Here is an 11,268-nt window from a genome sequence, read left to right on the forward strand (position 1 = left end):
TACACATTAAGCCCCTATCAAACGACAGATGCCAACCGGGGAGTTTGACGGCTATCACCGTCCTTTCGAACGCGCTATCCACCCCCTTCTGCATGCATGAGCTCACATCTGCCCGCGATTGGCTAGTGTCACTGTGATTGACAGGAGAGAGAGTATATCACCCCTCCCTCCCTGAGAGCACGTCCAATTTTGCTCTCTTGTTCTCCCAGCCACGGATAACACGGTAGCATCATCAGGATCCAACCAAAATGGCAACCATTTCGGGGGCCCTTAGTTCCAGTGAAGGGAAATTGTAATGCTACAGCACTGTTTGCTTCCAAGTATGTTGAAACAGCTGGAGAAGTCCTACATATGAGTGTGATGGCCAGGTGTTCACAAACTTTGGTGTGTGTGTGTGAAACTCCAAAGTTCATGTCTTGCAAAATCATGTACATTTAGCAAAGATACATGCATCTCTTTACAGATTAGCCGAGAGTATTACGGGGTAACGGAGGTGAAGGAGCTCGTCCCTGGAGGAGAGAACAAAACAGTAGACAAGTCGAACAGGTGTGTTACTCAGGCCTAACATTTATTACATTTTGGCGGACACCCTTATCTAGAGCAAATTGGGTGCATCTCATTCATACATCTGAGCATTTGAGGGTTAAGGGCCTTGCTCAAGGACTCAACAGGTTGCTTGGGTTTGAACTCACGACCTACTGATCAGTAGACCAACACCTTAACCATTGAGCTACCACTGTCCTAAAGCCAACACGTGTGTTACTCAGGCTTAACACTTACTGTTCAGTCAGCGGAGTCTTAAAAGAGGTCGCAATGTTCCAGCTTGTGTCCCATATTTGACTGTGTGTGTATATGTGTGTGTGTGTGTGTGTGTGTGTGTGTCTGCTTGTGTGTTTTACTGTCCTCTGGGACAATTCTCTGAGGGTTTATGCCCGAAGCCTAATGATGGGTGTGTGTGTGTGTGTGTGTGTGTGTGTGTGTGTGTGTGTGTGTGTGTGTGTGTGTGTATGTGTATGTATGTGTGTGTGTGTATGTATATATGTGGGTGTGTATGTGGGTGGGTTGGATGTGGTAAATAACTTGGGACAGAATTTTGAGATTTTATAGGCTCTAGAGACGATGGGACTGTACCAACAAAACACAAACGCACACACATTCACACACACATTCACACACACACTCCATTAGGCTTCGGGCCTAAACCCACAATGCATCGTCCCAGAGGACAGTAGAACATGCGCACGCATACACACACACTCACTACTACACATTCTGCCAAAATGAAATGGATCCTCTGGCAGTATCACAGAGCAGCCATTTTAACACCAGACTCTACAGCGGTTCAGAACATGCAGCTCTGCAGCTCAGTCTTTTGTTTGTCTTGTTTTTTTGTTTTTTTTTGCTAACACAGTACGGCTAAATCCTCAATGGCTTTCCATTTTATATGTATGCACACTACATAGGCTGTAGAATGTGTGTAGTGCACTATTTTCCCTTCCCTTTCTGCACAAACCTGCGATATTTATCCATTCTCTTAGGAATAAAACACTTGGTGGTGTGCTGCTGTAGGAAAATAATAAAGGACAGGGTGGTGCGATGCAGCCTGAAGGCGATTATTTTCCTATAACAGTAGTTCTCGGATTGTTTTATTCTTCTTCCACCTGGACAATTTATTAAAGACGTCCCTTTGTACATTTTATCTGTTTATAGTTATGTTTTAGTGTCGTGGAACATCAGTGAAACAAGATGATGGATGGATAGATGTACTTTATTGATCACTAACGTTATAACAGCTAGTTATTATAGCCAATGTGCCACCTGGGAACAGAGGAGTGTGTGTGTGTGTGTGTGTGTGTGTGTGTGTGTGTTAATCCCCTCTGGCGAGACGTACACGCTTTGCTTAAAGTGTAAGGAAGGAGTGAGAGCAGCGTCTGCATCTCTTGCCAGAAGGCTGGCCGAGTCAGATATTTGTCTGAGAAATTAGGCAGATGGCCAGACATTGTGTGTGTCTGTGTAGGAGTAAACCTTGTTCTACACACACACACACACACACACACTATCATTCACACCAGATGTAACTCGACCATCTGATCCGTTGAAGAGATTAGAGATCCTCAGCCGGAGTTCGATTATAAGCTTTAGTTCACTTTGGAAGCTTTTCAGGATCCCATACCACAGGACTGATGGACCCCAGATCCTGTAGACTACCAGATTACAGTGGGGTGGATGAGCGAAACACACACATCAATGTTGACACACTGGTGACAAAATGTACTGATGTCTTAATTTATTTGATATTCATGAATATTTTCAGGAATGTGTTTTTTTTTTTATGCTTTAGGGAGAATTTGACTGTTCAAGCGCGTAAATAATGATTTGTCACACAATTTTAAGTAACACACAGCTGAAATCTACTGGAAGATTCATTATTGTTGATCATGTGGTGTGTGTGTGTGTGTGTGTGTGTGTGTGTGTGTGTGTGTGTGTGTGTGTGTGTGTGTGTGGGGGGGGGGGGGGGGGCATTGTTAGTTTGCATGTACATGCGATCTGGATTTCTTTATAGAGTAAATAGGCGTGTGTGTGTGTGTTTCAGAGAGGAGTTTGTGCAGGCCTATCTGCACTACATGTTCACTGAGTCGGTGCGAGAGCTGTACTCTGCGTTTGCCAGCGGTTTCCTGAAGGTGTGTGGTGGCCGGATTCTCTCTCTGTTCCAGCCCTCTGAGCTCATGGCCATGGTGGTGGGCAACAGCAGCTACAACTGGGAGGAGCTGGAGAAGGTGGGAGAGTAGCAGCACGCACACACAGACACTCACACTGAAAGAGAGAGCGAGCAACACAGTGCGTTGGTATAATTAAATCAGAAATGTACATTCGAGAGAGATACAGGTAGATTAGAGAGGCAGTACAGTACAATAGAGACAATCTGTATAATACAACACTAAAAATATGAAACAGCAATACAATTCTATTCTAGTTCTTAAAGAGTTATAAATAATAAGAATAATTATTACTACGCACAACTCTGGAGCTCTGCTGCTACCTGCAAGAGCAAAAGGAAAGAGGGAAGGAGAAAGAAAGATGGAGGAAAAAGGAAATAAATAAAGGATGAAGGAAAATGAAAGAAAGAAAGGAGAAACAAAAAGAAAGAAGCAAGAAAGAAAGAAAAACAAAAATGGAGATAAAAGGAAATAAGCAAGAAAGAAAGATGGAGAGAAATGGAAAGAAATAAAGAAAAGGAAATAAAGAGAAAAGGAAGGAAGTCTGGAAAGAAAGAGGGGAAAGAAATGAAATATGGAGAGAAAAGGAAAGAAAGAAAGATGAGAAATGAAAAAGAAAAGTAAGGAAAGAAATAAAAGAAGGAAGAAAGAGAACGTAAGAGAGAGGGAAACATAGAAAAACAGAAAGAGAAGAGAGCCGGGGCGGGGCCATTGTGGAGAGGGGTGGGGCCGTTGTGGAGAGAGCCGGGGCGGGGCCGTTGTGGAGAGAACCCGGGGCGGGGCCATTGTGGAGCGAACCGGGGGCGGGGCCATTGTGGAGAGGGGTGGGGCTGTTGTGGAGAGAGCCAGGGCAGGGCCGTTGTGGAGAGAACCCGGGGCGGGGCCATTGTGGAGAGAACCCGGGGCGGGGCCATTGTGGAGAGAACCCGGGGCGGGGCCATTGTGGAGAGAACCCGGGGCGGGGCCATTGTGGAGAGAACCCGGGGCAGGGCCATTGTGGAGAGGGGTGGGGCCGTTGTGGAGAGAGCCGGGGCGGGGCTGTTGTGGAGAGAGCCGGGGTGGGGCCGTTGTGGAGGAGAGCGAGGCGGCTTCCATTGAGACGTAGACGTAATAAACAGTATGTTAGAAGAGAAGAAGTTTATTGGAGGAAACATGGCTGTGCTTTGTGTCGTGTTCTTCGCCTCCACTTCCTCCTTTAATGTCCGCCGTCCCGTGTAAGATCCGACTCTGCAGTTCAATGGAGTTGTGTTTAATATGCATTAGTCGTACAGAGTCTTTAACTAAGACGTCTCCGGGCGATGCTGCTGTTTGGTCAGAGATAATATTTTCCCGGTTTTCCTTCCACAGAACTGGAGCAGTCAGCATGCTCGATGTTCACCATCCGGTCCATAAACAACTCCGTGTCTACGAGACATGAGCCGATGGTTACCGATGGAGATGTGTAGTAGTTATCAGTGGAATCATTACAGTACTGTTGTACAGGAGACAGTTTGAGTGTTTAACCGTCAGCAGCAGTTACCCTGTCTCAGCAGCGTAATACGGAAATCACCACGCATGTTTGCTTGTTCTCTCAAGAACCTGTTCTCCGTGTGTGGTGAATTGAAAGTTTCACCGGTCTCCCGACTGTTCAGAAACTCCAGACGATTTCAGCAGCGAGACAGATGAGGTGGTGCAAGAATGTGCAAGTGTACAAGTGCGGCTGCTGTGTAGTCATTTTGGTCTCGGGCCAAGAGCATGCTGGGTAATCACTGTACCAGACAGCTAGTTGGGTAACTCCACACCTGCGTCTCTCTAGCTCTCTCACAGTGTTCGAACGTAGGAATTGTCTGTAAAGCACACGTGAAAAACTAACGCTTGCTCGCTGTAGAAAAAAAAAAAATATATATATATATATATATATATATATATATGAGTAAATAAAGCACTTATCCTGAGATTTAGATAATACTGCAGTTTTATTCATGATGTTTGTGCGCTGTTATGGTGAAATGCTTCATTCTGTTTTGCAGAATGCGAGCTACAAAGGCGAGTTCTCGGCCTCCCATCCTACGGTGCGGATGTTTTGGGACGTGTTCCACGAGTTTCCCTTGGAGAATAAGAAACAGTTTTTATGTAAGTGTCTCGGTGCTCTGTGTTGTTACTCAAGCTGTAGCGTGTTGCTCAGCATTCAGACCCACGTACGGAGAGGAGTGGCGGACTACAGGGGAAACATCAGGAAAGCATCAAGGTTGTAGTGTAGAAGTGAAAAGCTGGCAGCTGTAGCAGCATGGGGGTTGAGTATTTCAGAAACTGCTGATCTCCTGAGATTTTCACGAACAAGTATGGTGCGAAAAACAAAACCTATTCTGTTAAACCTGTTAGGTTTATGAGAGAGGGTAGAGGAGAATGGCCAGACTGGAGCTGACAGGAAGGCTGCAGGAAGTCAAATAACCGCTGTGTACAAGCATGGTGAGCAGAAAGGCATCTCAAAACGTCCAACTCTGAGGAAGACAGTGTACAACAGCAGAAGACCACATCGGGTTCCACTCCTGTCAGCCATGAAGGAATCAAAGTCCCCGAAACCAGAGGGTCTCCTAGAAGACTGGAAAAAGACCAAGATTGGACGGTTTGCTTGTTCAGTTTAGATGAATCTGTACACACTGTAGCCTGTTCTCATTATCCAGCACTATTTCTGTTCTGATCACTTTTTATCAAATATTTAAGACCGAAAGATTTGGGTATTCTCACAAACTGAAGAACATGTGAGTGGTGAGAATATTTTGGTGATGTTGTACAAGGCGCGTTCACATCGACGAACAGGAGAGCAACAAAAATGAGCAACGTTTCTACAATTGTACAGTGTATTTCCATCTTCAGACAAGGTAACTGTTCAATCAAGGGGAAAAAGACACCACGTAGGTCACTTCGTAGGTGTCCGATTACTAACTGTAGCCCAAAGCAGACGTCTAGCTTTGGCTGGACACGTCCAAAAAAAGTACTTTCACAGGAAAAGGCGTTTGATTGCGAACCACCCACCGTGTTTACTCGCCAGAGTGCTCCAGACAGTTCACTGTCTCGTTCAGACCATGTTCCAACAAGAGAGCCAGCGAAGTGTGTACACTGCCGGTCAAAAGTTTGTGGACACTCGACTGAAATGTTTCTCATGATGTTAAAAACGTCTTGATCTGAAGGTTCGTGATTAAATGTTTGAAATCGGTGTCGTGGACAAAAATATAATCTTTCCGACGTATTCATTTCTTTCATTAGAAAACTAACATTTTATTTGCATAAAAATCTTGTTTTAAACGAAGCGAAATATTCCGATAAACCGCCAATAAGAGTCCAGCGTCGATGTGAACTCCTTTAATACTGTTTAAAAAGCATCTCAGGGAAATTCCTCAAGAAATCGGTCGAGAAAACGCCAAGAATACATTTCTGGAAATTCTAGGTAAAAAGGGCATTGACTTTGAAGATGCTAAAATACTAAATTATTTTGGATTTTTTTTTATATATATATAGTTTTGACTTTATTTATTTATTTATTTATTTATTTATTCTAAAATGTGGAGGAAAAAAATTAAGAATGAGTGTGTCTAAACTTTTGACCATTAGTGAATATATAAGATGATGTATATCTGACCAACCCCCTTACCCCACCCTCTTCCTGTCCATCATTAAAAAGGGACAGCTGCTGACCTGATATATTCCCTGGGTGGCATTTGACTAGGTGTGAATATTTACAGTTTAGCAGTGATAATGATGTTTGAGAGCAAAACAGGAGACTCGAAAGTACTAGCATGTGTAGTTTTTCAAATAAAGCAGCGGCTAGACCAAACACGAATAAATATTTGGAGAGGAATGGACACGGTACGTGAAAAATGGTTACTTTTTGCTTCGTACTGACTTCATCCAAGTGATTCCCGGGCCAATTTTGGACCGCTGTCTTGGACTCTTGACCAAAAAAAAAACAACGCGACCTTTCACCTGTGAATTCACAAGTCTCAGGTTTGTGAACAAATGGAAAGCAAGAAGGTGGGACTTGAGTGTCTTGGATCAGCTGGAAAAAAATTCAGTAAAAAAAAAAAATGTAGTACTGTAGCTTGGCGCACATCTGTATTAGGAAAATAAATAAATAAATTGCCACCTCATCCACCAACATACGCTAGGGAGTTTGTGCTAGAATTAGTTTTTCTATTGGATTTTCTTGTTAGTAGTGTGAGCACATCCGTGTTTGATTCAATTCACCGACCTTCACGATTCAATTCACCAAAAACCGAACCCGGAAGATTACCACACACCGTGCGTGGGAAAAGATGAGCCGTAACTGTGTGTGTGTTTACTCACCAGTGTTGAAGCCAACAGTAATCTCATCTGTCTTTCTCCTCGGCTCAGTGTTCCTTACAGGCAGTGACCGGATCCCCATCCACGGCATGTCCAGCCTGCGCATCATCATCCAGTCCACGTCGGCGGACGAGCACTTCCTGCCCGTCGCCCACACCTGCTACAACCTGCTGGACCTGCCGTGCTACAGGAGCAGAGAGACGCTGCGCTTGAGGCTCACGTGCGCCATCGAGCAGTACGAAGGCTTCAGCCTGGTGTGAGAACTCGGCTGCTCTTTCACACACACTCGCACTTTCACCGAGGACGGAACGACGTCTGATCCCCCACGCAGAGCGGCTCTGACAGTGTGAGTAGGAACGTATACAGACCCTGAACTCTGAACTCCGCTGAACTCTGAGTGGAAGAAATCTTTTATTCAATTTTATTTTTGGGGTGTTAGTGCGAGGATTCCTGTCGTGCACGTTGTTATCCGGAGCGCTTTTTTTTGCTTTCCTGCTCCTTTCCGAGTTCTGGGATCAGCGTCAAGATCGTGTACGTTTAGACGGGCGCTCTACGCTGAGACAGGAAATATTTTCGCTCGGTGGTTTGGAGTCACATTCGGACGCTTGGGTTTTTTTTTTTTTTTGCTTCTGTGCTTGGTGGGAATGAAAGAACTTGGGATAAATCCAGAAACAAGTCCTCTGAGCTTTTGACTGGAGATGTCCAGACCTGCTGCTGAAGTGACGGAGGACGAAACAAGCCATTATCCGGACGCGAGAACCTATTAATCCTCTCTGCTTATGCGTAACTCGACCAGTGAATTCATTTACAACTTTGCCTTTAATACGAGCCACTAGCGAGGAACGCCTACAGCTTTCGTTTATTCTCCTTTTCCTCACTTTCCCAGCGTGCATGCAAGTGTGACGTTCCAGAGTGAAAGCTGAGCCTGCTAATGACTGTTTATCGCCACAATAAATATGTATACGGTAAACCCAAAAATGTTCTTTATGGTTGGGGGAAGAAGGAAAAAAAAAACAAGCTAAGGATTTGAAAGCCACAAATGACCGCAGTAACTGACGGATGATTTTTTTTTTTTTCCCCTGTTCGAGGGAGGAGATAACTGGAGCAATAACTGGTTTGTGTGTGTGTGTGTGTGTGTGTGTGTGTGTGTGTGTGTGTGTGTGTGTGTGTGTGTGTGTGTGTGTGGTTTCGATTTGAACGCCGGCCTATGCACAACCACGGATCTGTGGAATAAGCGGAGCAGAACGCTGGTCCTGTGCGTGTAACGAGTCCCGGACGGAGATTCCTGCTATAACGCTCCTGATTTAAACCCGACAGTTAAAGGTGGGGTCAGTGATTCTATCAGTCATATTCTGCTTCCTTTTATAACAAATAAACCAGTCAGGACGAGGAGGCGTCTCTACTTCCATGCTGACCATCTTTTTGAATGTTCTGCCGCTTGCACTATTTTTCAGGCATTCAAGCATAAGCAGCACGTGTGTGTGTGTGTGTGTGTGTGTGTGTGTGTGTGTGTGTGTGTGTGTGTGTGTGTTTTGTTGTCTTTTTAAAAAAAAAAAAAAAAAAAAAAAAAAAAAAAAATCCTAATCACTGACTGTACCTTTTAATGTTGTCTTATATTCCGTACTTTTCATAAGTCATGTTGGGTAAATTCAGCCAGACAGAAAGTATTATACATACGCAGGACATTATTATTATTATTATTATTATTATTATTATTATTATTATTATTTTAATTTTTTTGCACTCTCAGGTCACGGTCTGCTCTACGTAATGGAAGGGGCGGGACTACCAGAGGACGTACAGCTTGAATTGAGCTATATAGCTGACACAAAAATTAGTCTCAAACGTACTGGATTTTAAAACGGGAGGTTCTACTAGTGGAAATATCCCGAGTTTGCCAATTGACTGGCGCCTCTGGGGGTCTACAAGGACGACGCTTAATCTAAATTCGATCAGCCAATTAGAGATTCATTCCTATTACCCCTACATTAGCATTCCTGTTTTACTTCTATGGCAAAACACACACCGTTGTAATTTAACAAGCATTAACAGTCTGCCTTGTCTACTGGTTGTAATAGCAGAAATAATGTTTAGTTTGTCAAGTTTTTGTAAATACCAGACAGGCTTCCTGAGGAACTTCCTGAGGGATAGTCATTTAACATCACACAGATGCTGCTAGATAGTTCATGTTAATTAGCTGAACTATTATATTGTGCAATTAAAGCCAGAATTTTATTTTATGCGAAGGAGTCAGCTATGGGAATGTTTAAAAAAAAAAAAAAAAAAAACAATAGCAAGTTTGTGATTTTGTTGTTCAAGTGAAGCTCCGCCCTCGTTACTGTAGGTCAGTGGCCACCGACCCTGTTCCTGGAGGTGTACCTTCCAAACGTAATTTGTGCCCAGCTGACCATCTTATCATTGCCTCAGGACGTTGTCGGTTTTCGGTGTTGGAGCAGGAAGTCGCTGGACTGGAGGCGTACAGCACCACTGTGGTGCTCTCTTGTGTATATAAATCTATTAGTTTGGGTTTAAAAAAAAAAAGCAACACATCATTCTGCCGCTATTGCATCGAAATCAGTTTCTTACCGTTCCGAAGAACGTGCAGGGACGGAGAATGGGACGTTTAAAAGGGATTTCCATTCCACAGCCACGACGCTCTGATGCTCTCAGTACTGGATCAGAATGATTTGGTGTGTAAAGTGACACACGATGAAGCCATGTGATGATGGTGATGATGATGAGGAAGAAGCCGCAGGAGAGGAACACTGCACACCACGCTCTGGAGACTCGGGCTGCGTTCAGCGTTTCCTCTCGTCACGCTGTGTTCATTCATCCACACTGGAACAGCACCAAGCCTTTCTGTCCAGTACCTCACTGTCAACTTCAGCAAACAAGGGCTTCTCAGTGGCTGCTGCTGCATTATTTTAGTAAAGTATATTTACTTTTTTACCTCTCTCAAATGGAATATATTGTTTTATCTATTTTTTTTTTCCTCCTTCCAGAGCATTTAAATTAAAATGAAAATTCCACCTCCCCAAAGTGTCGTGTGCTCTGTGCTGTTTTTACTGTTATTTCAGTCTCTCTCTCTCTCTCACTCACTCACTCACTCACTCACTCACTCACTCACACGCACTCTCACTCTCACTCACTCTCTCTCTCTGTCACTCTCACTCACTCATTCACTCTCACTCTCTCTCACTCACTCTCTCTCTCTCACTCACTCACACGCTCTCTCACTCTCTCTCACTCACACTCACTCACTCACTCACTCACTCTCTCTCTCACTCACTCACACGCTCTCTCACTCTCTCACTCACTCACTCTCTCTCTCACTCACTCACACGCTCTCTCACTCTCTCTCTCTCACACACTCACTCACTCACTCACTCACTCTCTCTCACTCATAAACACGCTCTCACTCTCTCACTCTCTCTCTCACTCTCTCTGTCACTCTCACTCACTCACTCACTCACACGCTCTCTCTCTCTCTCTCTCTCACTCACTCACACGCTCTCTCACTCTCTCTCTCACTCACTCACTCACTCTCACTCACTCACTCAATCACTCTCACTCACTCACTCTCTCTCTCACTCACTCACACGCTCTCTCACTCTCTCTCTCTCTCACTCACTCACTCTCTCTCACTCACTCACACGCTCTCACTCTCTCACTCACTCACACGCTCTCTCTCTCTCACTCTTTCACTCACTCTCTCTCTGTCACTCACTCTCACTCACTCACTCTCTCCCTCTCACTCACTCACACTCTCTCTCACTCACTCACACTCTCTCACTCACACTCTCTCTCTGTCACTCTCACTCACTCACTTACATTCACACCCTCTCTCACTCTCTCTGTCACTCACTCTCACTCACTCCACTCTCTTTCACTCTCACTCACTCTCTCACTCACTCTCTCTTTCTTTCTCCCTCTCTCTCACACACACACCGTTTTCCTTTCTAATCTTTAAAGGTCATTAGAAGTATATAGTAGTGACAGGAAAAGCTTTCCAAATATATGTCCGTTATATGTTGTGTATATATGTATACATGTTGCCGGAGGCTTTAATGAGTGTATGATTATGATTCATTCACACAGGACAAGCAATCTATGTATAAATCCCAGAGATGGGATTGTTTTGACCTACAAACGGATTGTTGTGACCTACCAATGCGCAGTAGGTCAGATGACCTTAACATGTACATAGGAGTAATGTGTGCTAGTAATATAC

At 44.3% G+C, this 11,268-nt stretch overlaps 1 protein-coding gene across 4 annotated transcripts in view; it reads left to right on the plus strand.

Moving 5' to 3' along the window:
* Positions 1–10,076, plus strand: part of LOC108263068 (probable E3 ubiquitin-protein ligase HERC3) — a 73,901-nt gene extending 63,825 nt beyond the window's left edge. For 2 of the 4 annotated variants that reach the window (XR_008396342.1, XR_006982090.2), the window contains 5 exons: positions 464–546; positions 2,594–2,777; positions 4,727–4,829; positions 7,089–8,360; positions 8,788–9,328. Coding sequence is in view for 1 of the 4 variants with exons in the window: in XM_047153951.2 (XP_047009907.1) it covers positions 464–546; positions 2,594–2,777; positions 4,727–4,829; positions 7,089–7,297 (579 nt within the window). In the remaining 3 variants the exon portion in view is untranslated. Of the gene's footprint in view, positions 1–463; positions 547–2,593; positions 2,778–4,726; positions 4,830–7,088; positions 8,427–8,787; positions 9,329–9,381 lie in introns of those variants that run through there. The other 2 variants (XR_006982095.2, XM_047153951.2) reach the window with 2 other exon arrangements.
* The last annotated feature ends 1,192 nt before the right edge of the window (positions 10,077–11,268 follow it).

Source organism: Ictalurus punctatus, chromosome 3 (genome assembly GCF_001660625.3).
Source record: "Ictalurus punctatus breed USDA103 chromosome 3, Coco_2.0, whole genome shotgun sequence".
Classification (NCBI taxonomy): domain Eukaryota; kingdom Metazoa; phylum Chordata; class Actinopteri; order Siluriformes; family Ictaluridae; genus Ictalurus; species Ictalurus punctatus.